This window comes from Echeneis naucrates, chromosome 9 (assembly GCF_900963305.1).
Source record: "Echeneis naucrates chromosome 9, fEcheNa1.1, whole genome shotgun sequence".
Classification (NCBI taxonomy): Eukaryota; Metazoa; Chordata; class Actinopteri; order Carangiformes; family Echeneidae; genus Echeneis; species Echeneis naucrates.
The window spans coordinates 21,940,504-21,966,581 of record NC_042519.1 but is presented as its reverse complement, the minus strand read 5'-3'; the positions used below and the strand labels follow the sequence as shown (position 1 = coordinate 21,966,581).

The window sequence follows — 26,078 nt, the reverse complement described above, 5'->3', positions numbered from 1 at the left end:
CCAAGAAGAGCATTTTAAAGTCTTTATTACAGGATGTTATGTCGTAGCTGACATAGGAAGATATGAGGTCCTGAGGAAATAAGACCCACAGGCACTTTTTTTAAGTGCAGACTGCGCCTCATGCTGGGAATGCACGTTCATAACATTTATGAGGTTACACAGCAGTGAGATGAGAGATAAGGCAATTAGTTAAGATTTGTTCCAAAGGGTCACTTGGCCTAATGAGATAGACATGTTACAGGCATTAACAGTATATTTAGGATGCTCCATCTTTTTCATAGCAAGTGAGTTCTTTTTTAAAATAAAAAAAGTTTTTGATATTAGCTGTCATATGAAATCCAACAGTAGCATGAAACGACCTTCTTACCTGTAGTGTTGATTAACGTCATGGTCTTGAAATTATGTTTAATTCCATGACACACACAACCCCTTCTTCAGTCATGCTGTTAAAAGCAAAACTTAAGTTAGAAAGACACGTAAGTGACATAAAAAAGTACTTACAGGTCCGCTGCAGTTATGTTGTGTGTCTTAGTTATTGATAAATTCAAAAGGCATTTAAACGATGATGTAGCTTTAAGGGGGAAAAGAAAATGTAACACTGAGGTTCTTTATGGACCTAACAATGAATTAGTGACGCTGCAAGTCAGATCAGCCCACAATGCAGCACATGACCGAAGGGTAAGTCACAACGGCAGGGCCCCCCCTCCACCGCTCTGTTCCAGGGGGCTGAATAAATAAAGGACAGACAGCTGCTGTGTCTGCAAACCTCTGTCTGTCTGACCTCAAGGTCCCTGCCCTGAAGTACAGCCAGCTTCTTGTGATGACAGCTCCCCCCAATGCAAACACAGTGTGTCCAACAATGTCCAATAGAGGGCGTACTCTGCTCAGTCCCCACAGCCTGCGACAGGGGGTTTGTGTAAGTAAGACAACTCTGGTTTCCTTTTAGTCCTTTTCCACCAGCTGCCTGTTTGTGGCACAGTTTGATGCAGTCTGGTCTGCCTTTAAGGATCTATGAGATGGTGCAGATGGTGCTGCTACTTTGGCTCTTCATGGCTTCCCTCCTCTTCAGCTCTCTGGTGATCCTTCTCCTGATGCCCTCCAAGTACAGGCCTCGGTCGAACTGTCCTGCCCCAAGGGGAATACTGACAAGCACAAGAGCAAACATGAGGAGGCCCGAATGCACAAAATATAAAGCGATAACAAATCCAGTTTAAAAGGGCAGAAAGTACAATTTTGGTCACAATATATTTGCTGGAGCTTAAAAAAAGTTGCTTTTGACTCAAAAAGGACTTAGTAAGGTCTCACCAATTAAAATAATTTCTAATGGTTAAGGGACAAAATGGCTCTTTTCCCTGGGGTTTGTGAACCTCCAAGTCTTCTCTAAAGTGTCAAATTTTCCATTGTGCAAGATCAGAACTGTTTCCATGTGACACCAAAGGAGCTCATGGTGCCATTAAGATTATTTGTGACTCACTTGTCTCTGCCTGGCCTCAGTTTGACCTGGAAGACGCCGATGACAGGCCGATGGTCTGAGGTCTTGATGCTGGAGCAGCTGGTGTACTTGACCACCTTTATGTCATCAGTCTGTCTGTTCCTGAACAAGATCCTGTCCTGTAGACACCAACAGGGCGAGGTTTAGGCCTGCTCTGCTCAGTTTAGACTTCAAAAGTAACAGCTAAATGAGAATGAGCCACCTGTTTTGGTAACTACAGTTGTGTCCCCATTCAGGGGACACATTCTACAGAAGAAGAGGTCTACAAAGGAAAGGCCTCAGATGACAGTCTAACTATTCAGTCCCTGAATTGAGACAGTGAACAGAGCACATGATTATTGTTCGTCATGTAGAGCTTTGTTTTCTTTTCTTCTTACTGTGTATGAAGGTGTTCTCTGTTTAGAAGTCGTGTCGTAGATGTCGCAGCCGATGTCAAATTTGTACGTGGGAAGGAAATGTATTGGTGCCTCCAGAAAGCCTTTGAAGATTGAACCTAGACAAACAGAAGAACACGATCAGGGTTCTTCTAGAAAAACACGATTTCCTGTAGCCTCCTACATGCACACGTACCATCCTTCATCTCTCTGCAGAGCTGGTCGTGCTCCAACAGCGGGCCCATATTGCCGTCTCCTGCGATGTTCATGAGCGTCTCTACACCAGTCCGGTCCTTATTCAGCCGGAAGTTAAAGTCTCCAAACCAGAAGACCTGGTCGAATCTTGTGGTGACGTCAGCTGCAGTTTAAAATGACACATTGATTATCAAAGATTGCTGTCACATTTTCTTAATCACATCAAATAAGTTTATGATCAGCTAATAGTTTCTTTCCTCCACTCAGTAGGAGAACCAAAGCTGTGACAGACAGCCATGGATGCAAGATTCCAGATCTGTCTGGAGTTAAATATATAAAAAAGTCTCATGGTGGACAAACACAATCATCCTAATTGTTTCTATTTCTTGGTCCTTTAAAAGATTCTTACATGGTGTGGAGCGGTAAGGGTTTGTGTCTGGGAGGCCTTTAGGAAGAGCAAGAGCCTCAACGATCTTGTTGTAATCAAGTATTCTCTCATAAACTTTGGCGTCTCCAGCTGGAAGAAGAGCAGAAGAACAGATGAGAAACACAAAAAGACTGCAGGGCCGAAAATGTTGCAAGGTTTAAATGCAAACATGTACTGCTAAGTGCACATATATGAGAGACAACTGATGAATAACTCTCATGATGTGGGCAGTGTTAGATTGTTTTACAGTAATGTTCTGAGGTACTACATCCTTCCTTAACATGAGGAGGCATTTCAACCCGTCCTACCTGCAGCTCCTCTGGCTGTAAGTGGTTCAGTCACCTAAACAACTGCCTACTCACAGGTAAAATGGGATGTGATGAAGAGGAAGGATGTGCCAAAAAAGGTAAAGGCAATTCCCACAGCCCCTTTGGTCTTGATCTGCGAAATGATCCTGGTTGTGACTGTGGCATGTTCCACTTCTGTGAGGGTCAACAGAGCAAATGTCTTCAGATCACACACCATCATCAAAATCATCCAACTCCTAAAAGCCAAATGATTATTAATATTCCTTCCTTGGCCAATGAGGAAAATCTAGTGTCTGATTCTTACACTTTTCTAAAACTTAATCAAGACAACGTGCATCCCTCAAATTGAATTATTAAGAGCAATAATTTTAAGATTGTGTTTATGTGAACATGGAGCAGAAACTCAGACAAATATTGACTCACATTCACAATGAAAATGATCAGTTACTGTGTTTAAAAAAGACAAAGCAAATATTAAAATATTTGGACAAGAGCTGCATTGGGGCATTTTTGTTTATAAATTATCTAAAGCGTGTATTCACTCACAAACTGGTGTCTGTGTCCTGTTTTTGTGAAGTAGGACTGACCTGAGCAGAACCAGATGAGGTCTCTTCTGACAAATACAGTGAGATACAAAACACCATGTGATGCTGCATACAGCATGACATAATAAGGTCCCAGAGTCTCCTGAAGACGGGTCTCCCACTCCCTCCTGCACACAGTCACATACACAGCACTGTAACTGTACACCCTACAGCCCTGATGGAAAAAGCAAGCACAGCATAACTCACTTTAGCATATCATACCTGTCAGGACAGCCCTCCTGGACCCCAATGATATAAAAGTCCTGTGCAAACTCAGAGTCTGTTGGAAGGAGGAGATCATCCAAGTTGGCCGGCAGCCCCTGAAAATGATGATAACTTGATGATGATAACTTGGTTAGCAAAGAGCTGACCGTGAACTTATCCAGGAAGTGTTAAGATGTTAAACAGTTCCTGGTCCGTGAGACACAGCAGAGCAATGATTTCCTCGTACCCTCTCTCCCTGCATGTTCCATGTGATGATGTAGATGCCCACTCTCCGGTCAGGGAAATAGCGGTCCAGCTCCTCAGCCCCGAGCAGGGCACCGCTTCCCAGTACACTGCCCTCCAGAAAACTCCTGTGAGATAGATGTTGGAGAGGAACACTTGCAGCTAAACGGACATGCGCAGCAGTTGGGTTCAAGCTGATTACAACTAAACTAAATATTCACTATGATTTTAGATGCTCTGTCACTAAATTCCCTGCTGGGCTCTGACTGTGTATCAAGATGTTTTTATTCCTCCTCCTGTCAAAAATTTGGTTAGTAAGCATCTCCTCTGGTCCTGTGTTAATCCCCAGCCCCATTATCACATTCCCTTTTTCTCTTAAAGACGAATATCAGAGTACAAGTGTAGAGCCTGAAATCAGCACAGAATTAACAGTCTGTTGGTACTGCTTCAGCCTTCCTCCTGATATTGGACCAAGGTCCAGATGTGTCACAGTTATCAGCTCCAAGCAAACAGCACACTCAAACCGTGCGCTGGATATAGGATGATTAATAACTTATTCATAAACAGTGCATATGCACAGAAGTTTTCCATTGGTGGTGCTTTCTCTTGATCAACATACAGATAATGTAGTTGAAGTTTAGACTGAGCTCAGGCTGTTCACAAAGTAACCTATATGTAAAACTAATTATTAATGATGCACAGGGTAAAAACAAATAGATGCCTTTCCAGAGTTGGCTAAATTCATGTTGTCATCAGACTACAACTAAATAAGCAGATTAAGTACCCTAATAGTTTTATCACACCACATAGAGTAAGCCAAACTAAAGAGCCGTCACACCCTGTGTGAAGAAGACTCCAGCTACATCCTATACATGATCTGTTGTGCCAACTACCTGTTCCTCACATCCTGAGGTCTGATGGGGCTGAGCACGCTGTAGTTGGACCTCATGGAGTTGACAGAGGCGCTATCCGACCCCATGTTCTCCAGAAGCCTGCTGTCGCTCAGGTTCCTGTGGAGTCTCTCCCCAAGGTTCTCTTTGGCTAGTGTCGCATAATCCAAACAATCCCTGTCAATCCTATTAGCTGCCCTCAAAGTGGCTGACACAAAACTCTTCTCTAGAGCAGGCAGTGGCCCCATGGGATGAACCGGAGACAGACGCACCTTGGCGGACCGCACCCGTTGGTCTGTGGGGTCGCTCTGCTGACTGTGAGGCCTCCTTTCATACTCTGAGAGGCTGCTCCCTCTCTCCCGGAAGACTGGGGATCCTGTGGTAACAGCAGAGTAGGACCTCACACTGGAGTCCTGGTGCCTGATAGGTGCAGTACTATTCACAGCAAACCCCCCCAGCCCTGGAAGTGTTTGGTCCCCTTTAAGTGAGTCTGTGGAGGAGCCTGTCTCAGTTGGGTCACTCAGACTCTCTTGGCTGTTTCTCAGCCTCCTGTTTCTCACTGGCTCCACAACTGAGCCACTTTTGCTGGACTGCCTGGGTAAAGAGGGTGGCCGAGGTTGGTATGGACTGATCTCTCCCTCTGTGTTTCTAGCTGTGAGTGCAGGGACATCATTGTGTTCCTTGGAGGGTTTGACATCTACTAAGGAGGTCTTGAGTGGCCTGCTGTCAGTGACAGAGTCTCCTTTGTCAGGAGTTTTGTAGTGCTGATGGAGGCCAATGTCCTCTCCATTCTCAGTCATCCTCTCGTCATGTCTGAAACCAGCTGTGGTCAGGCAGATAGAGCTCTGGCTGACACCTGAAGCCAGACAACAGGGGATTATTTGGGGAAATACTGACCTTTAAACAAGTTTGTTTAGCCATAAATGCACACCTTCGGTCCAAAGTTAGCAACCAGATGGTGACACTGGAAGAGTATCAATAGAAAAAATGTAATCTTAAGAAAATAATCTCTCAAACATCGGTTTAACGTACATGCAGAGTGAAAACACAGTTTTAAACACACTCTTATTCTATTTATTGTTAGGCTTGTAAACTGAAAATCTAAAACAAACTTCAACAGCCATAGTGTTATTGTATTTTACAGCCAAACAATGTTTTATTATCCTGCACAGTTGAGATAACTACACTAACTTCTACATCATGACAGAGCATCTTAGGGCGAGGTGAAGTTAACCCACCCTTTATTTTAGCACTTCAGTTGATCACCTAACCCATAAAACATTGTTTTATTAGTATGAACAGCAAAGTAACCTCAAATATCCAGACTTAGCTAGCTGGCGTTAAATGCATGTTAGCAGCGGGAGCAAATTAATGCTAACCTTAGCCAAAAAAAATCGATCGTATTGTTTTTAGTTCCCACAACCGAATAAAGAAAGGCTGAATGCAGTTTCATCCCGTTAACAAGTTCTGTTTAGATATGAAACCCACACAGTAGTTAGGGTTAGTTTTATTTAATCCAGTGAGCTAACAGCTACACAGCAGACTGCTTAGCAAAGCTAATAAAGGTTAGCAGCGGAGCTAACATTAAAGCCGGACGTTTATCGAGTTTTTACTAACAGCCGGTGGATGTTGGTGTTCTGGGCCTCGGTTCGGTGTTAATGTGTTCGTGGTGGAGGTGTAGTTACCTCTGCTGAGCAGCTGTTCGGCCTCACAGTGGCTAATTATTTAAGAAGTAGCTCCTTCACTTCCTTAGCAACGTTTGACAACACAATCTGTTTCCAAGAGAATCACACCGGAAGTCTGACACGTCACAGCGACACCTCCGGCCGAGAGGAGGAACTACAGCCGGAGACCCAGGACCAGTACCAGGACAGGACCAGGACCAGGACCAAGACCAGGACTGAGGACCAGGACCAGGACCAGGACCAAGACCATGACCAAGACCAGGACCAGGACCAGGACCATGACCAAGACCAGGACCAGGACCAGGACCAGGACCAGGACTGAGGACCAGGACCAGGACCAAGACCAGGACCAAGACCAGGACTGAGGACCAGGACCAGGACCAGGACCAGGACTCAGGACTAGGACTCAGGACTGAGGACCAGGACCAGGAACATCACCAGGACTCAGGAACAGGACTCAGAACCAGGACCAGGAACAGGACTCAGGACTAAGGGCTAAGGACCAGGACTGAGGACCAGGACTGAGGACCAGGACTGAGGACCAGGACCAGGACCAGGACTCAGCACCAGGACACAGGACCAGGACCAGGACTCAGGACTGAGGACCAGGACCAGGACTCAGGACTGAGGACCAGGACTAAGAACCAGGACCAGGGCCAGGACTCAGGACTGAGGACCAGGACTCAGGACCAGGACTCAGGACTGAGGACCAGGACTGAGGACCAGGACCAGGACCAGGACCAGGACCAGGACCAGGACCAGGACTCAGGACCAGGACTCAGGACCAGGACTCACTTACACATTCTGATAATGTTTCATCGACCTTCTAATTCAAACACATCAAACATTTCAAACTATTTTGTTCACATAGAGGTTTTCCTTTTTTGTTTTTTTAGGTTTAACTTTCAGAAAATTAAAATTATTACTGTCGGTTGTTTCCACGACTCTTGAAAACTGAAGTACATGTAAATACTACACACATACTTCAACATATCTGTGTGTGTCAGGAACAACAAAAAAGATAACAATAATAATAATAATAATAATAATGTTGCTGACAAAACGTTGCATGTCAGAACAATGTGGAGGTGTGACCTCCAATTGTTAACCCTTTGGCCCGCTCTGTGACCCCCCCCCCCCCCCCGCCCTTCGCCCCCCGGCCCTTGCCACGCTGTACGAGAAATGGCCCCTGGAAATGTGACAATCCCTCCATATTCTGTGCATTTCTATGGCATCAGTGCTTGGTCAGGGGGTTTAGACAAAAGGCTCGGTCTGTGCAACAGGTATAAAAGCAAAGGGTTAAACCAGAGAGGGCACAGTTCGGTGCAAGAACAGCAGCAGCTCCATCAGCTCCATCAGCAGCAGCAGCAGCCCGCCGACCACCAAAATGACTTCCACCGGCATGAACATGATGAGCAGGGTGAGTTTTGGTTTTCCCGTTAATGGAAAATGGAAAATGCTTTTACAAAGTAAAGTGAGCCAACTCACTGAAAAGTTGGTGGAGAACAAAAACAGAGCAACAATCGTTTTTTTCTCTACAGATTGAAGTCTGTTTTGTTTTTCTTTCTCTCTCTCTCTCTCTGCGTTTGCCTAAAAAAACAAAAGCGCAGCTTTAAACTAGAACACGTGACGAACCTTTCCCTCTTCCCGCCCTTCAGATCATCTTCTACGAGGACAGGAACTTCCAGGGTCGTTCCTACGAGTGCATGAGCGACTGCCCCGACATGTCCTCCTACCTGAGCAGGTGCCACTCCTGCCGGGTGGAGAGAGGCTGCTTCATGGTCTACGACCGCACCAACTACATGGGCAACCAGTACTTCCTGAGGAGGGGCGAGTACTCCGACTACATGAGCATGATGGGAATGAGCGACTGCATCAGGTCCTGCCGTATGATCCCCATGGTAAGGCCTCACGCCCGGTCGGATTGGCTGTAGCTGATCGTCTGTGGGTTTATTTTTAGTCAAAGCCGCTCCTCCTCTGCTCCACAGTACAGGGGCTCCTACAGGATGAGGATCTACGAGAGGGAGAACTTCGGAGGCCAGATGTACGAGCTGATGGACGACTGCGACAACATCATGGACCGCTACCGCATGAACAACTGCATGTCCTGCAACGTGATGGACGGACACTGGCTGATGTACGAGCAGCCCCACTTCAGAGGCAGGATGATGTACATGAGGCCCGGAGAGTACAGGAACTTCATGAACATGGGCATGAGCGGCATGAGCGGCATGAGGTTCATGAGCATGAGGCGCATCACTGACTCCTGCTATTAGACTCTGCACAATAAAACTGTCATAAACTGAACTGCTGCCGTGTTTAAGTTTGTCCTGCGTGCAAAATACAAACTCACATGGGTTTCCTTTCTCATTCAGCCTGTTCTAGTTAACAATCAGCGACTTTAATGGAACATCTAACCAGCTATCAAGACTATTTTTAAAATTTTTAACACCCTTTATCGCCTGTTCAAAGGAGAGGTTCTTGTTTTTACACTGCACAGATATAACCTGGTCATTCATGAGGTTTAGGTGTGCTGGTGGGTTCTGGTTGGATTTTGTTACTCTGCAATAAGAGAAGATAAGAAAAGTTTAAACCTGCTCAAAATTTCAAAGGTTTCCATAAAAAAGCCGGGCCATGCTGCTGTGGGGAAGGAAAAAAAAACAGGCGTCATTCATTTATCTGTTTCTGGGTCATCTGTGTGGTGCTGGAGCCGATCCCAGCTCAGCCCACGGACAATTTAGACTCACACCCACGCAGGCACAGAAATGCCCCAGGAACCGAACCTTCTTGTTATGAGGCAACAGTGCTAACCACTACGCCGCCATGCTGCCTCATAAACAGGTGCAAATACGAATAAAATGTTCATAATCAGACTGAAAATCTGGTGTTGTTTTGTGAAAAATGTCCATTCATCCAATATTCTGTTCAAAAATCCTTTTGAATAATTTATTGATGACTAAATTAATCTGTGGTGTGAAGGTATAACAGCTGTCAAGTCAGGAAGAATCAGTGTCTGTGTAGGAAACTCAGACGGTATGAAATACGTTTTAAAAAAATATTTAACGCTTGATCTTTTTCCGTTATATAATTCAAATGATTTTTTTCTGATATAGAGCTCACACACTGTGCTGAAACACAACGCCTTCTTCCAAAATGTCCAGTAAGCAGAATTAATTGTCAGGGTAAATTGCATTTTTTCTGTTCAGCATCATTTTCCGAGGAAGGAGAACTGTACAAACAGCTCAGACTGCAGCCATCTTGTTCTAACCAGCTGAACGTGTTGAACTGAGCTGAAGGAAGTTTAGTCTGAATCTGAGTGGAATTCAAACCATTGTGTCTACAGTCGGAGGTAGTAAACCTGGACACTGTCGTATAAATACTGGAACGGTGGACTCTGTCGGAGGGTGTTTGAGACCTAAATATTGTCTTTGGACCCGCTGGGTTTGTTTCTGCCTGACTGAGTGTTTCCTTCAGTTCTGTTCTCAGGAGGAAGTTGCATGTCACACATAATGCTCCCCAAATCTATCCATTATTACGTTCCCTGCATGACTTTGGGCTGCTGGGAGAGAGACCCCACGCCTGGGGTTCGAACCCAGAACCTTCCTGCTGTGAGGCCATAGTGCCGTGTTAACAACAGGAAAAGCGTGTTAGTGTCTTTTGAACCATTCTGTCTAAAAGACAGATCACAATGAAGGATTAGGCCCTCTCCCTGTCACAATAAGACCATCCATCCATTATCTGTGCCGCTCTTACCGCGGACGCCATGACCTCAGCCGACCCCTGCTGACCTCAGCCAGGGCGGGGTTGAATAGTGTAGGAATGCGGTACAATCCATCCTGACCCCCCTTTAGGATGAACTGCAACACCTCTGTGATTTCTCTGGCTCCATCATTTCTTCGTTAGTCCCTCAGCATTTTTCTTCTTGTTGTCAGCTTTTTATTAAAAGCTTGAACACACAGGATGCCAGCAGCTACCAGCAACTTTTGAGGTTCTTGCAAGAGTTGACGTGAAACAATCCAACACCTTAAATATTATAATGACAACTTTAACCCTCATATGACGTCAGATTTAGTGACAGCGTTACACAAACGGTTATATCTCCAACAAGACAGACAGACGTGACTCATGCGGCGTATGTTTGTCTATCGTCCTTTCTCACTCTTTCCTCTCTCTTTCCACTCTCCTCCTCCTCCAGAGAGAGGCCAATCCAGCGAGCGAGCAGGGAATCGATGCCCTGATACGAGATTCAGCCTAATGAGGATCAGAAACATCTTAATAAAGACCCATAATCCACCACTTAATCCCTCATTACAGAATCATCTACATTCACCGTTCCTGCTCCATACCGCCGCAGTGACGGCACATTGTGGTCCATTGTTCTGCCTCGCCTCATCTCTCACCGAGGGCCACGTCTGCCTTTGTCTCCCCTCGGTGTCAGCTATATTTGATCCGCTCTCATTAGACTTTCAGACGAGATGAGCAGAAGGGCCTGAAAATAGTGCTTTTGTGTACACTTCTATGCTATCTCCTGTCTGAAATGGAAAGTGAGACATATGCTTAATGAGGCCTGGACGGACTGGGACCTGCCGTCCCACACAGAGATAGAGCGGCGACAGATACCGTTGGAGGACACGCTTCTCAGGCCTCATCCGCGTCGGCAATTATGATTTCTGAGAGAGTGAAAATTACTCTGAAGTGGGACAGATGGATTAAAGTTTAATGCTGCACCCCAGAGAGATTCTTAGGGCTGGTTTTTAGTTTAGTGCAGCATTAACACAAAAGTTGGTAAAGTTTTACCCAAGTAAAAAAAAAAAAAGAGAGAGAGAAAAGAAAGGATTTTTGAATCCTCAAAACTGAACATTATCACCTGGTCTCATCAGGTACCACGAGTGAAAACACCTGTGTGGGTGGACAACTGTGTGTGTGTGTGATAACGACTTGTTAGGTGAAGAGCAGATGGGACGTTCAGGTACCTGCAGTGTGGCTGCAGCAGCAAAGCTGAATATTTTCATGCAGTTAAAGGTCATCAGAGGTCACTTTGATTTGCAACCTGGGAAGGTCTTAACCTTTCCTCTTTAACTTCAGATATCAAAGTCAGAGGAGGCGAAAGTGTCGATCCTGCTCATCATGATGTTATAATTGTTTAAGGCATAGTTTCCACCGTCTCCCCTGATCTGGTCCTCTCTCTAAATTCTGAGAATGCGAATGTAAATATCTATCAAACCAAACAGGAGTTGATGAATTCAGCTCCATTATCTGATGTTACATGTTGCCTGATTCTTGATTATCTGCTTTGTACGCGCAGGATTGAAGTCCTCGAAGGGAAACAGTTAGGACCAGAAACACCAAGTGAAATTACCAACATCCGCTACGGCAGCGCGGACGGACACACTCCAACGTGGACTAATGAAGGAGGTTAATAAAGAATTATGTGTCGAGAGAGGAGGAGAAATCTCTTTTCCTTTAGGTGAGGCAGTGAGATGATCCTCAGGAGGGGGGGGTTGGATAATTAGCCCCATGAAGGTGCGGAGGAGGCTGATTGTTAACCCTCGCTGCCCCTCCCTCTTCATTACTCCGTGTTCTGAGGTGAGTAGGAGGTGGAGGGGGATAAAACAAAACAAATAAAACTCATTAAAGGTGCCCTTGTGGCAGCAAATCCCCCTCTGCAGCCCGCTTCCTCACCACAGACATCATTAGCTGCGGTCAAAGCAGCCATCATTATTCTGCCTGGATATGAACGCAGATCAAAGCCACGATAGCTCGCTGTCTTTTAACCCCAGGCTGGATTCTCTGAATCAGAGCTCCCTTTTCTGGCAGCTTTCCATTTTTCCTCCCCGATCTCACCCAGTGGAGTGCCAGAAAATCACTCGACATCACAGCAGCAAAAACAAAAACAAGAACTAACTCGAAATGATTTCTCCAATCATGCACCCGTGGCAGTGTCTTGTTGCGGATTATGGGCTTCTTTTTATATTATTTTATTTTTTGTATATCAAAGAAAGAAGTTTGGTTGATTCTCAATTTTTCCCAAGTTGTTTTTTTAGTTTGTTCAACGTTACAGTGAAATTTGGTTACAACTCCTGAGTTTTCATTTTCATTCTTGGTTTTGAGTTAAATGAATAGTCAAATTTTTTCAAGCTTTCAACTACTGTGACATTTTATATATTTTTTATATGTAGATTCTTTTGAAGAATTAAATATTTTTTTGCCAACACTTTCTGACAAAAGTTGACAACATTACGATGCTAAACCTCAGCAGTAATGCCAACAACAGCGTTACAAAAAAACGGCTCATGATAAAAATAGTTTTTTGTTTCCTTGCTGCTCTGAGGATGCTGATTTTGCTCAATCACTGCTTTTAATGGAAGCTAGCATAGTTGTTGAGGATATGACCATAAAGCCTTCAATATTAATAATTGATAATGAGATTGATTTCCCCTTAAACTGCTAACTTCCCTCTGCAATCCTCTGACTCGTCAAGCTGCAGTAAAAGGTCTACATTTCAAGTTGTAGACTGAAGGTGGATGATCAAATTCATTAGAGACAAAAAACCACAGATTCAAAATATAAAGACATAACACATGATAAAATCATTTTAGGAATGAGAAAAGCTTTTTCTGTATTCATTTATTTGTAAGATTGAATTGGACGATCCTGCTGACTTTGCTTTATGTTACATTTTTTTTTCTATCAGGAGTCACAAAATGAAATCCTACAGGAAACTAAATCTTCAATATTTATTGATTTTTGCACAATTGCTTTGAGAATATCTGCTTGATGAGCTCGTTTCCTGCTTCTAAATAAACTTAAAACACACATATCCACATTCTCAGCTCTAATTTGATCCACAAACACTCGCAGGAATGTTTTCCACTAGTCTCCTCCCTTTTCACATGGATTTGCATCCCTCATCCTCCGGCTCCCTTCGACCCCACTGATCTTAGACGTCTGCTGTGGGTGGCATAATTTTCCTCTGCAGGTATGAAGGCCTCGACGTGGCCTGACAACTTGATCTCATCTGTGCAAACGATCCACTTCACATCCCACTGATCCCTCCCGCTCACACACAGACTGATTTACTCCGTCTGTGTTTTCACCTGTCTACGTTGGGCAGTAACAGAGGCAGGTGCAGGGGTTTTCACCTGGGGGCAGCTCACAGCTGTGACGACTCCAACTGTTATCAGGCGGAGCCAGAGCTGATCACTCATGATAGCATCTGCAGCCAACCGTCAGCAGGAGACACGTTACAGGCCTGAGGCTGAGAGACACAAGGCTTGATGGATGACTGCAACCAGCCGTGACCTCAACAAGTCCACACGCAGATCAGTGCAAGTGTAAAATAAACCGCAAGTAAAAAGGAGAAAGTCTCGTGGCTGCCCGTGCTGTTTGTTTATTTACTTATTTTAAGTTGTTTGCTCCTTTGTTTTTTATACTTCTTCTGGCAGTTTGAAAGTTTTCCATTATAAGAAAAAGTTCACAACACGTTTCACATATTTGGGAAAAAAAAAGAATCTAAAAATAATCTACTTTAAAAAAATTTTATAGAGATATCTGAAGATGTTTTATTTTAAGTTTTATAATGGTTTAAAACTTAAATATTGACTTTGACGTTGTAAAGTAGTAATGTAATTTGATATCAGTCTGACCTTCGAACTCTGCTCAGGTAAATGTGTTTTTTTTTTTTATGCATTTGCACTCATCAGTCTCGTCTTCTATTTCCAGCCAACGCTGCTGATAAGTCGGCTCTGTGGAGGGATGTTTGCTCTGGCGCTGTTTGTTTCCCTCCGTGTGTTTCTCCTTCCCTCAGTTTGTTGCAGTTGGAAGCTTTGGGAAAGAAACAGACACTGAAATCAAATCTGTTCACGACACTAGATACCCAGGAAGTACTGAACGGGGAGTGGATGAGGACTATTGTTGCTAAGGCCCCCCTCCTCCAACTGGGGTCAGACATTGACCCCTGACCTCTGATCTCTGACCTTATAGCGTGTGCTAGTCAGGACTAACATGGACGACTCTAACAGCTGTGACAAGTAAACGTTTCACTTCTGTCATCAGAATTTTAGAGGGGCCTGTTTGTGGATACTGAGACAGTTAAAAAATGACCATGATAACTTTAGGCAGTCAGGGTTGCTCTGTTATAGTTAACCGCTCTGTGCGACGTTTTGTAGAAAATAGTTTGTAATGTTAGCATTTAGCTCAAATCACCCAACACTGCTGTGACTATAAAGCCTCGTTTTCCATTTGTAATTAAAAAAAAAAAAAAAAAACTGTGACAAAATGTGAAAAAATCAGAGCGCTGTTGTTTTATTCATGACCAAGAACACATATCCAATAAAATACAAAACTCTTTAGCACTTATTTCTGAGCATGTGACAGGGAAATGTTTAAAACTTCCCCGAATAAAAACTGCAGTTAATGATCAAGAATTTGTTTCAAATTTTGTTATGAGATAATTCCAGTTGGTCAACTTTTTTCCTCGTTTTTGGCCCGTCAGTCTCTTTTAAGCCCTCTCTGCTAAATGTTTTGTTGCCATCCAGTTGTTAAGTGTGTTTTGTGCTGTTTAGTGCAGATGGTTTCCACTTTTCAATGAAAGTATCTGCCAGTCTAATGAGTTCTTTTACAGCAGTTCTTTCTCTATTAGTCAACTTTATAACCTCATGAGTGCCGACTCATCTTTCTCCAAATGCGGAACTGAGGAACTGAACTCTTTTGACCTGGGAGTCTCCTTCATTGGATTAACCTCTGACCTTTGTCACGTTAGCCACTTAGCAAGTTAACAAGTCAAACACCCGTAGCTGAGTTCACTTGTTGACAAAGTGTCGCTACTCTGAAGTCATTCATCTGTACTGACACCAATAACTTTCTTTATAATCCTTAAATACTAAAACTTTCCCATAAAAGTAGTTTAAGGAGTTCAGTGTTTCAGTCTCATCAAATTCACTTTGAAAATATCAAAGACTGCTGAAGTTTTTGAACTCTTAGCGACAGTTTTAGCTACATCAGTTTTTATTTCATTGTGAAAACATTCGCCTGAACCTGCCTGAGGCTATGAATCAGCCTCAGGCAATGGTGGCGCAGAGACTCCGACGGGACCCTGATGACCTGCTGTGACCTCTGACCTCTGTCCCGAGCCTCAACAGATCAGTTCCATGTGCTCATTTAGAGAGGAGAATCTGGATGAGTCCACTTAAAGGTAATTCAGATATAACTCCACCTGCTCCTGGATCAGTGGAACATACCAAACTTCATGAGGAAGATGATGACGATCAAAAGAGTCATTTTAAGTTGTTGGGTTTGTGTGTAATTCGGTTTGAAGATTGGCGAAAGAGTGAAAGTCTCTGTTCAGAGTCAAAACAGAAAATATTCAGATAATTACTGCTTCACATGGTAGTTTTTGAAAAACAGCACTTTTTTTTTCCTTCGAACTGACAGCTCAACCAGCTAAAGAAGCTGAGAACTTGGACACATTAATATGTTGTTATCCACTTTATCGGACTGACTGATTATCAGCATCTGCGGAGGCTGTGGCGGGGCCTTGTTGACACAGCTGCAGTCTGGTCCAGGATGCACCTCGGTGCTGCCTGCCAGAGAAGCAGCTTCACGAAAATACAAATACTGGAAAGATTGTCTCCCACCCAAAGTGTTAAAAAAAACCAGTCTGGGAAATGTCCTGACTCAATGACCCGAAAGAGGAAAATATCAGAGATTTATGACGGACAACAAGGACATTCTTTCAGACCTTGGACACTGGACAACTTTTTTATCACCACGTGGATTTGAATTTGAAAACGAACATACCTAAGACAGACAGGTGCAGCTTTGACCCAGCATTGAATGTGATTCATGCTGAATATTTCCTGGTTTGGTTCAGTTCTTGCTGTGGCCAGAAGGAGGCAGTGCTTCTGTTATTGTGTCCTTAACATCCTCGCTGAAATTGTAAGATTCTCTATAACGCTCACCGGATCTCTTTCACAAAGCCAAACATCTGAAACAAAACCTGACAAGGAAGCCAAACTCTTCACCTTTGGCGACAACAGATCTGAGACGCTGTGGGATCTCTCCCTTTGCTCTGGTATCATAGTTTCAGTGAGAGGGAAGCCCTGCCCTGAGTGCAGACAGAGACAGAGGAAGGCACCGTGTTTGTAGATACTACCTTTTGTCAAGCCCTTTTCACCTCGTCCTCAAGCCGTGCTCAAAGATTCAGCTTTGTGTGAGCGTGGGTGTTAATGTACCAGAGGACAATGGTATCAGGTGGATGCTCACAGATCTATATTTAACGCTGCAGATCCCTGTGTTGTGTTTCAGAGGAGGATAGAGTTTTCTGTATTGTTGTGTGTAGTTTTGGGGGGGGGGGGGCAGCTGATACGACATCCTCTTGGTAAAATGAAACAGGTGCTGCAGGGACTGAGCATCCCCAAGGACCAATAGGGAAGAGCCCAGCGCGCCTGGGAGAGGATGCTTCATGCGCTGAAACAGAGACGTTGGATTGATGGATCCATTGCTGATCATTGTTTACTTGTTTATTAAGCAGTTTCAGTAAAGTTCTTAGATGAGGAACTTCTGCAAACTGTTCATCACATTTTTCAATTTCATTAAGAAGATTTCAGTCTCCAGAAGCATCAGAGAAGAAAACTGTGTTCTTAATCTGTTAAACTACACCAGGTCACATTATAACCTCAACGTGTTGCTTTTTCAGCTTTAACACTGTAAGTTTGATTTCTTCACATCAGATGGGGAAATTATTGGGAGCATTTTTCATACTTTTGTAGATTAACCATCTGAATAATTCAAATGACTCAGCAAGTTATCATCAAATGGAACCATATTAGAAAAAAAAAAAAAAACGTGCATCGAAGGTCTCGATTTGATTTGTTGGCCTTTATTCTGTCCATTTCAATTCAGATTTCCTGATTTGTTTAATTTTGGTCAAAAGTCTTTTTAACCAGTGCAGATTTGATGGTTGTTGTGTGTGTTTAGTTAGACTGCGTGATTAGACCAAGTGAATAAATGTATCTATTGTTGCCAATGTTGTTTAAACAGTAAAAACTGAGGCTGCAATAAAATCATTATCTTATTTCAGTTCTCGGCCTTCATTGCTGCAGACTTCATGGAAATAGATTCATATATATTTATAAAATGAGTCTTGTTGACAGACAATCGCTCCGTAATGATCAGCTGAGTATCCAAGATGAGCTTAGAGGATAATAATAGGATTTCTTTATTCCATTGTTAGCTGGGAATAGAAAAAAAAAGGCCTAAAATACGACCACATCCTAGAGGGAGGACGTCTCCGAGGACATGAAAGTATCCGTTTTACCATAACTGAGGTCATTTCCTGTTTGTTACTCCTGATGCTATCATCCCAAATGGCCCAGCAGTTGTTTTCCAATCATCCAGGAAGTCTTTTCTTAATTTGTTATGCCTCCATCACCCCCTCTCCTTTTCTCCTAATTCCCAATGAAGACTGTGCACAAAGCTGGCGAGCACTTATCAGTCGAGGACTTTAAACATGTTTATTTACAGATCGTCAGGGGAGCCCGAGGAGAAAGCCTCAAAGAAAAGCCGCTCGCCGGTCTTCAAACCCAGAGATTTTGGTCCCAGGGCGCGGCGTCGGAGGCCGCGCTCCCGTTGCCACGTTTGATGGGTGTTGACAGCCACTCGCAGGGCTTCAAAGAGGAATGTGGCGGCTGCAGATGTGTGACTGCTCACAGGGTCCTAATCTGTTCAGAGGAGGGGGGATCCGATCCGGATCTTTTTCATCCAGCCGCACAGACACGGGGCTTTTTCCGAGAGGCCTGCTGTAATGCAGTGCATTAGCGAGATAAAGGCCTCTCCTCGCAGCTGTCTCATGCTGACAGACTCTTGGAAAAACGGGCTCTGGCTGGATCTGGGAGGATCCCTTCCTTCTCTCCTGCTGTATCTCTTCCACAGGTTTCTTTCTTTGCAGCCTCACACTTCCTTTCAAACCTTTGAGCTGGGCCTTCTCTTTTATCATTGTTATGATGAGGTCTCCTTGTGGTTTGGGTCCATAACACTTGCACTTCACCGCAAATCCTCCCCGCCATTCTCCCAATTTTCTCAGACACACAACTTACTGAAGACTGTGAAACAAGAACCTCTGAAACACCGTTAAAACTATTTACGCCTCGTTAATTCAAGACCTAAAAGGTATTCTTTTTTTATTTGTCGACAACATCAAACCTTATAAACACGGCGGTGAAACGGTGAACTGAATATACAGACCGCTGCACGTCACCTGAAAATGCTCCTCTGAGTTGTGTCCGGAAAAAAAGTTTGGAAACAGTGACAGAGACGTGGACACCCAGATAGTCTTATCAGCCTCGACTACCATGGATAAGAAATTTGTGTAACTGAGACTTGTTGTTTTTGTGTAGCTCTGTGTTTTGGCACTTAAACTGCCTTTGCTGCTCTTTGTTTGTAGCAGTTTGTGCGACCAGCCGTGTTTCTGATGTCCGATTCTGAGCTGAAAAGGTCATCTGGACCTGGACTTAGCTAAAGTAGAAAATCTTTCTGAATCATTTGTCAGCATCACTAAATAATAAGTTAACATGTCAAATCCAATGAAACTTAAGAACTCCAACTAAAACTAAAAACTAAATCCTTTAAATCCCTCAATTAGACTTCTAACTGTCTCTTTATTTCCATGTTAAAGGTCAGCTGAATGGATTTAAATTCCTCAGAGACAAGGAGACTTTTGCTTTCTGATTGGGCAACACAAACAAGAATAATATCAGCTACCAGCCAATGAGAGTCAGTGTTTGTACTTATAGAGTAAAGGAGGCTGGATCCTCCTGTAAAGGAGGCAGTGATGGATCTGAGTCTTCCCTCCTCGGCAGACGATCCAGGACACGAGGAGCGGGACGTCCAGCCGTCCAGAGCAGGGAGGAAGAGGAGCTGAAGGCAAAGGCAGAGAGGGAAGGAGGCCGGAGACGTCACATCTGTTACCAGGGCTCCCCAGGGGCCTCCGGGGCATGGGAACCACGCTCGCCCCCCCCCCCCCCCCCCCCCCCCCCACCGGTCTGAGACCTATGCTGCCAAATGTACCCAAACAGTTAACAATTCACACAGCCAGCGTTCGCTGCAGAAAATAAATAGCTATCTCTCTAACAGCGATACAGTTCACCTCTGCAGGCCAGTATTCAATAAAAATATTAATAATTTTAAAATGTATAATATTTTATTCCACATGCAATGACTCACAGAAAGTTGTGGCTTTTTATTCTCAGAATAAGAAATACAGAGAAATGCATTTAAGTCAGTTCTTAAAGCTTTTTGTGTCTTTTGACTGATTCACGTGTTTTAGATCAGGGCCATTTCGTTGACCTCTTGACCCAACTTACTTCATACTTTTTGCAATCTTGTGCTCATGTGTTCAAGTTCTCTCCAAACACACCAAAACTAAATTTATCTGACGTTGTTACTTTTACTTCCCAGTTTTGACAGTGCAGGTTAGCGTGCCACATCATCTCTGTGTGTGTCAAGAGTCATGCAGCGGATAAATCTCTGCCAGCTGTTAACAATGGGACGCTGTGTGTGCATGCATGTGCAGCAGCTGTTGGCAGCGTGCACGTCCTGCTGCCAGTGGCCCGAAAACACAGCGGCCGGCTGCTCCCAAAGCTCACAGTGGCAGCGCCACCTTCACGCCTTTACGTCTAACTGCTGCCTTTCAAAATGTTCCAGACGCTCCATCCAGAAACTGGAGCTGGATTTAACTTTCAGGGAATTTATGGTGGAAAATCATCTTTCTGTAAAGTCTCTTACGACAATTCTTACAAGCTGGCTGGTATCTGTGTTTAAGTTTAGGGTGGTTAGATTTTCAGACGTTTAGTCACCAAAGTAAATCTTGGAGGGACGTGTATCATTTATCCAAAGTTATTGAGACATTTCACACTTTTCCCCTCGTCATGGCTGGAGAAAACGGGAAGGAATACCTTCAATAGGATTCATCTTTTCCTGAAGACTTTTTTTTATTTTTGTCAAATTTGTGACAAACTATGAAATAGTCGAACTGAGATGTCTGACTGACAAATATAAACGGACAAGGAGGGTCACATGGTCTCTGGTCCTTTTTATATGAGTCATAGCAGCCATTCAGTCTGAGACAGGCAGACGGTGTGACAGAGACGTCAAGTCGAGTCTTTGAACTCAAATCTGACACATCTGATCTCAGTAATCAACAAACCTAGAGTTCAGTGTATGTAGATCCAGAGGCGCAAACAAGAACCGGTCCAACTCCGTCTGCTGGACCTGGTTTGAATGGGACTATCTGGATTTCCAGTCACAATATGTCCTTTAAAAAGTAATCATGTATATGTGTGTGTGTGTGTGTGTGTGTGTGTGTGGTTGCAATGTGTTATAAACACTTTTCCAGCACACAGGGAATGAAATCCTGAATGGTATTAACTTCACATCAGAGCAGCCGTCGTTTGCTCTCACTGTTATTTCGTTTTGCGCAGTGAAATCAACTCTGACTTCCTCCTGACAGACGGGAACTGAATGGAGGGAACAAACTACACATTTTCCGGAGATTCTTGCTCTCGTACACAAACGAGCCTGAATCGCAGCTTATCACTGCGGGAACCATATCCTCATCAGGTCGCTCCAGCAACAACAAGCAGGCGCGCACAAACATAAATCTCTACAAATGAACTTGTGAGGAGTTGACCTGGTGGAGTTCAATAGATAACCCCGATCAACTCTGCCCATGCCTTTAATCCTAAAATCAGATCCTAATCATGAAATCAATGGCGAACCTTCAGGGACCTCGCTGCTACATACAACAACACAGCAGCTGCTGAATAAGCGCTTATATAACACAATCTTCCATTTTAACTCTTCAGTGCTCAGTCGAGTCTCTTTCTCTCTAAAAATTGTTGCCAATCACACATACACAGGCCTGTGTCGTACAAAAAATGTCGATATGCTCGGTGATAGAAAATAAATATAAATATTAGATTGGAAGAAGGACTACGAGACAGAAAAAAGTTAACCTCTGTGAAACTTCTGCTTCTCCTACAGCTGTCATTTCATGGCTCCGGGAATTCTTTGCCTTGAGGTTTTTACCTCAAAGCATAAGTGCCAATAAAGTGCTCAATTGTCAGGAAACATAACCATGCCTGGTTAAAGTCTGGTACTTTCCTGAGCTTTAACAGGAGAAGCAGCAACTATTAAACCGGCTTGATGCTGCAGACGGGCCGCCGGCTGATGCGATGCAGCAGGCTCCGTGATCTCTCCTGCTCACCGCCCACACAGGAGGGGAGGTGATGCTAGTTGAGAAAAGGGATTAAAAAGCAAAAACAAAACTCACACAGCAGTGAAAGAGTGGAAAGACAGGAAAAACTACAGAGAGAGCACAGGGCAATGAATAAACAGAGAAAGTGCTGCATGTTGTTTCTGAGCAGAGGCACGTTGCAGGTTGGCCGCTCTTCAGGCTAACCCTAACCCTAACCCTCGTCTTCCCCCCAGCCATCGTCCAATAAAGCCCCCGGCCCAAACCCAGGCCCGACTCCGCCAGTCGGCTCTGGACCAAATAAAACCGACGAAAGGACGAGAGCCTGTGTGGCCCACCGCCGTCGGCCGACTGTGTTCTCCAGATTGTCCTCGTGCGTACAGTGAAGTCCTTTGTTCCCGGAGGAGACCAGATAGAGAGAGGCGACGGCCGGTGGAGACAGAGGAGGCCCGGCCTGCCGGAGTCTGCACAATTATTTTGGCTTGTGTTCTTCTTGGCTTCTAAGGTTTTATAGGGGATTGCAGCCAGCGCAGCAGGAGCTATAAATCTGAGTGAAAAACGCATCTTCGTTAGATGATATTCAGACTGATTAATTGCAGATATTAAAGCGGTCGATGGCAGGAAATGTGCAAGTCTCACGTTCAAGTGCTTTTAGGAAAGTATGAAAGCAAAGACTTGATAACTGGTTGCATGTAAGTCTGTAAAGCGGCTGCTCTTTGTGTTTTTTATATCAAATGTCACTGCGACGACAACATGAATGGGGTTGCTGAATTATTCCCCGTCTCCATTCGGCTTGGTGGAGTCTAGCTGTGAGTTTCGGCTCCCTCTTTAGCTTTCAGATCAATAAATTTACCGTTTTCCTTCTGTCTCACTGTCGTCATCCAAACCACCACCGCCCTCCTTCACTGCCACTATTTCTGAAAAGCATGCACTAGTTTGTCTGACTCTCCCACCTATGGAGTGTGGGAATCGAACACTGACAGCCTCTGAACCTGATGTTTGCAGTGATGAATGACATGAAGTTTTTTATCAGCAGCAAACAGAAGCTTAAAAATGTAGTCATCTCTGAATGAGATACAAACTCAACAAGCTCCGACAGTGTCATTGTTGAACTCTGTTTAATACTGATGGTTAGGGTGAGGGTTAGGGGGTTAACCAACTCTTAATGTGACAAGCACATGAATTAAAGAGGGAAACTGAGTTTTGCTGTTCAATCGTGCTGTAACCAAAATATTTACACTGCAAAATTGATTGATGACATACCGTTTTTGCAAAATCTCGCACTGGGTGCTCTGTTAGGATAAACATGTTCAGGCAAAAATGATACCAGCTGTTCAGTGAGATTGCAAACTGTCTTTTCCTTTTCTTTCTTTCTTTTTTTTTTTGTTGTTTCTTACCATCATCAAACAGAACCAGCTGTGAGCGATGTTACAACCGTGAGAGACTCGTGTGCTAAACGTCTGCTCTTGTGTCACGCATCCTGTGAGGACGATAACTTATTTTATGGCAGAGAGGCGGCGTAACCCAAACCTCTTTCAGGTAGCAGGGAAACCACAGCAAACGTCAATATTATTTCCTGATACAGGAGTTTTTCCCAGGCTCCAAAGGAATTCTGTAAAAAAGAAAAGAGAATCTCACCAGTAGTTGTGCACAGTGAGAGAAACAGATACAGGGTTGGTTGTTAACAATAGTCGGTAACCCTGAGGTGTTTTTCCTTTGTGCTGCAGGAATACAGACGGGAAACAAACCATCAGCTGAGATGAAACAGGATGACAGGTGTTAGGTGAGCAAAACGGGACTCCGATGGTCACAGAGATACTGGATTTGCCACAAGGGAATCTGGTCTGGGAGAAGGTAAAGAGATATTTTAAAAACCCAAAACAACACAGCAACAAAAAACTCCATCCTGCTGCCTCAGCATTGACCGAACAATCGCACACACGGAGTCATGAGCAGCAGACTCACTGTGGGAAACTGATGAAAAGCTGGAAAAGAGTTTGTGACAATTAATCTTCCCAGAAATTATGAATAATTACTGACCAGGGCATCCAAACTTTATACACTTTTCACACTTTCACACACTTCACAAGAAAAGAAAACAATCACGTGGTTGTTGGCTTGTAAAATATAATCTAACTCAAATCTAACACAAATCTCTCAAGCTGATCTCTCTTCACCGCGTTGTTGTGGTGCACTGATCACAGCGCGGTGCTGGGAATAACAGGCCACTTCCTGTCGTGCAGCTCACTTTGAGACACATGGTCTCAACATCCAGCCTCCTGCAGATGTGTGAAGCTGAATGGACCTGAGGGACCTCGAGGCAGCGCACGGCTGGAGCGAGCGCAGAAGTGGAAAATACACGGCGATTATTCTGATCAGAGAGCAAAGATGTCAGTGGTCGTTTGATGGATTCATTGTTTGGTTTGTTTACAGTGTGCCCAGCAGCAAAACAGGACACACATCACAGTCAATCCTGTATTTACTTTTTTTGGTCCCATGGGAAGATTGTAGAGATCATTGTTGATCTGGTTCACAGAGAAGACTGATTATAACCTGAGGCTTTTGTTGCTCTTTGTCATTATCCAGGAGAAACCCACTGACTGAGGACTTTACGTGCTAAAGTCACACACACAGTGGGTCTCTCTCGCTCTGTGACCCGCAACATTAACCCGCAAAAATATATAATAATCCCAATAAATCATGAAACATACAAACAACCCCAGAATGAAAGCGTCATACATCTTTAGAACGTGAAACATGACATCACTTTCTGTGCTGAGATCACCTGAAGTCCATGTAACAACTTCATGATACCATATTTCTCATCCCCCATTTAGATCCTATTTATTGCTCTTATAACTGAACTTTGACCTTTTATCTGAAAGTCTGATACCTGCATGGCAGCAGGAACAAACATTTGTTGGGAAAATTTCCCCAAGCAGGGATGAATAAAGTCTCATCTAATCTTATTTCAGGGACAAATTACTGATCCGTTTCAAATCAAATCACGACTTGAAAAAAGAAAAATCCTCAAGGAGCCAAAGGTGAAGGATCAAAAAGTTCAACCCAAACACCTGTCAGTCAACAAATGGATCTCTGAACAGGCCTCAATGATGCATTGTTTTGTCTTTTGGATGTCCCTGTTTGCTGAGAGGTGATCAGCAATTCATAGCAGTGAAGAGGTGTAATAAACCTTTTCTGTCCCGAGAACTTTCCCACAGCTGCTGTTTGGGGATTAATGCCACTAAATGATGTAGTCAAGCTGCAAAATAAATTTCCCACCGTTATAAGATTGTCTGGCCATGAGAGCCAGCCAGGGACAAACAGTTCTATATATGCAGACTACTGTATTTGTCTCTGCTTAGACAGAGGGGATATTCAAGTACCCTGTGAACTCCATGGGAGCCTGAGCCTCAAATGGCTGTTTTCTTTTAAGAGCAGGATTAAGTATAAAGGCAAACAGTTACCAGGCCTATAATTCGCCTAAGTTCTTCTACATTTTTTGGAGGCGTGAGGACAATTCTGTACAGAAGTCAGATATATCTTTGATCCTGCAGATCTTAACTTGAGACCTGGAGCACGGAGGCTTTTTAAAACAAGACGCTGAGGAGCTTAATTGCAGAAAACAAAACTTTTACTTCCTCTGAGCTGCGTACGTGCTGCTGGGAAAAGCAGCACAGTGGGTATTTCTGTCAGCTCGGGGCCGCTGAGGAGGAAATTTGCACTCCACGTTTGTGCACGCTGTAGCTCCTTATCGTCCTTTTTGTCACAGGAGCCATTGTTGGGGTTGTATGTTCTCATGCTGTGCCCAGGTTGTGCACGGTATAGTTATCCAAATATATAAAATAAAGCTGCGTGTGAGCTTTTCCGAAGGAATGCTGCTGCCTGCAGGGCGGCAAACTCCATCTATCATTTTTCACACAACACGTGTTGATATGTCAAAGCAGGAAAAAGCTCAGATGCAAATAATCTAAATGTCTTCAAATAAAAGAAATTAGATTCAGCTGTTTGACATTCGGATGGATGGATGCTTAGATGTCTGGTCTGTAAATAAACTGTTTTGGTAGCTGCTCGCTTTGTATTTCTCAAACTTACTGAACAAATGTACTAATTCCGATGCCACGTATACTTGCAGATGAAATATCAGTTCTCTTGAGGCCTCATGTACTTCAGGCCGTTTTCACGCAGAGCAACGTGCAGGGTCCTGCAGAAATAAAACTTAAATACAGCTAAGCCGTTTCAATGTGATTTTGGAAAGGCTATAAAACAGAGGTTTACAAAGTGGGAGGCATGAGGGGGGGGCTCCAAACTGTTTCGGGGTAGGATCAGTGAATAAAAGGGAAAATGATTATACTTGGCTTCAGAAAGCGATCACATCAATTAGCCTAAATGTGTGTGTTTTGGTTGAAGAGATAGTTCAGAGGGA

At 43.9% G+C, this 26,078-nt stretch overlaps 2 protein-coding genes across 6 annotated transcripts; one reads left to right on the top strand and one right to left on the bottom strand.

Annotated features, from left to right (window-relative positions):
- Nucleotides 1-8: 8 nt before the first annotated feature.
- inpp5e (inositol polyphosphate-5-phosphatase E) lies at nucleotides 9-6,482 on the bottom strand. Of its 4 annotated transcripts, none has more exons than XM_029510236.1 (12): nucleotides 6,403-6,482; nucleotides 5,124-5,573; nucleotides 4,721-5,093; nucleotides 3,832-3,955; nucleotides 3,603-3,700; nucleotides 3,384-3,508; nucleotides 2,851-2,970; nucleotides 2,471-2,578; nucleotides 2,063-2,224; nucleotides 1,870-1,985; nucleotides 1,475-1,611; nucleotides 9-1,142 (listed from the first exon to the last, which is right to left on the bottom strand). In XM_029510236.1, exons 2-12 carry the CDS (start codon nucleotides 5,515-5,517, stop codon nucleotides 1,010-1,012), a joined length of 1,890 nt encoding a protein of 629 aa, XP_029366096.1. In that variant the 5' UTR covers nucleotides 5,518-5,573; nucleotides 6,403-6,482; the 3' UTR covers nucleotides 9-1,009. The 4 variants fall into 4 exon arrangements, with proteins under 4 accessions (XP_029366096.1, XP_029366095.1, XP_029366093.1 ...); XM_029510235.1 differs by adding an exon at nucleotides 5,649-5,681 and having other exon boundaries at nucleotides 4,721-5,573; nucleotides 6,403-6,458; XM_029510233.1 differs by having other exon boundaries at nucleotides 4,721-5,573.
- LOC115048615 (gamma-crystallin M2-like) lies at nucleotides 6,012-8,678 on the top strand. Of its 2 annotated transcripts, none has more exons than XM_029510238.1 (3): nucleotides 6,012-6,023; nucleotides 8,061-8,303; nucleotides 8,391-8,678. In XM_029510238.1, exons 1-3 carry the CDS (start codon nucleotides 6,012-6,014, stop codon nucleotides 8,676-8,678), a joined length of 543 nt encoding a protein of 180 aa, XP_029366098.1. The 2 variants fall into 2 exon arrangements, with proteins under 2 accessions (XP_029366098.1, XP_029366099.1); XM_029510239.1 differs by lacking the exon at nucleotides 6,012-6,023 and adding an exon at nucleotides 7,772-7,822.
- Nucleotides 8,679-26,078: the final 17,400 nt, after the last annotated feature.

What these genes read in the sequence shown, in the direction of transcription:
- inpp5e (XM_029510233.1), bottom strand. Translation starts at nt 5,517, where the DNA reads ATGACTGAGAATGGAGAGGACATTGGCCTCCATCAGCACTACAAAACT. An exon ending in CAGGAGGGCTGTCCTGACAG is followed by an intron (nt 3,509 to 3,602) that starts GTATGATATGCT and finishes GACTGTGTGCAG; the next exon opens with GAGGGAGTGGGAGACCCGTC. An exon ending in CCTCATCTGGTTCTGCTCAG is followed by an intron (nt 2,971 to 3,383) that starts GTCAGTCCTACT and finishes TGACCCTCACAG; the next exon opens with AAGTGGAACATGCCACAGTC.
- LOC115048615 (XM_029510239.1), top strand. Translation starts at nt 7,790, where the DNA reads ATGACTTCCACCGGCATGAACATGATGAGCAGG. An exon ending in GCATGAACATGATGAGCAGG is followed by an intron (nt 7,823 to 8,060) that starts GTGAGTTTTGGT and finishes CCCGCCCTTCAG; the next exon opens with ATCATCTTCTACGAGGACAG. An exon ending in CCTGCCGTATGATCCCCATG is followed by an intron (nt 8,304 to 8,390) that starts GTAAGGCCTCAC and finishes TCTGCTCCACAG; the next exon opens with TACAGGGGCTCCTACAGGAT.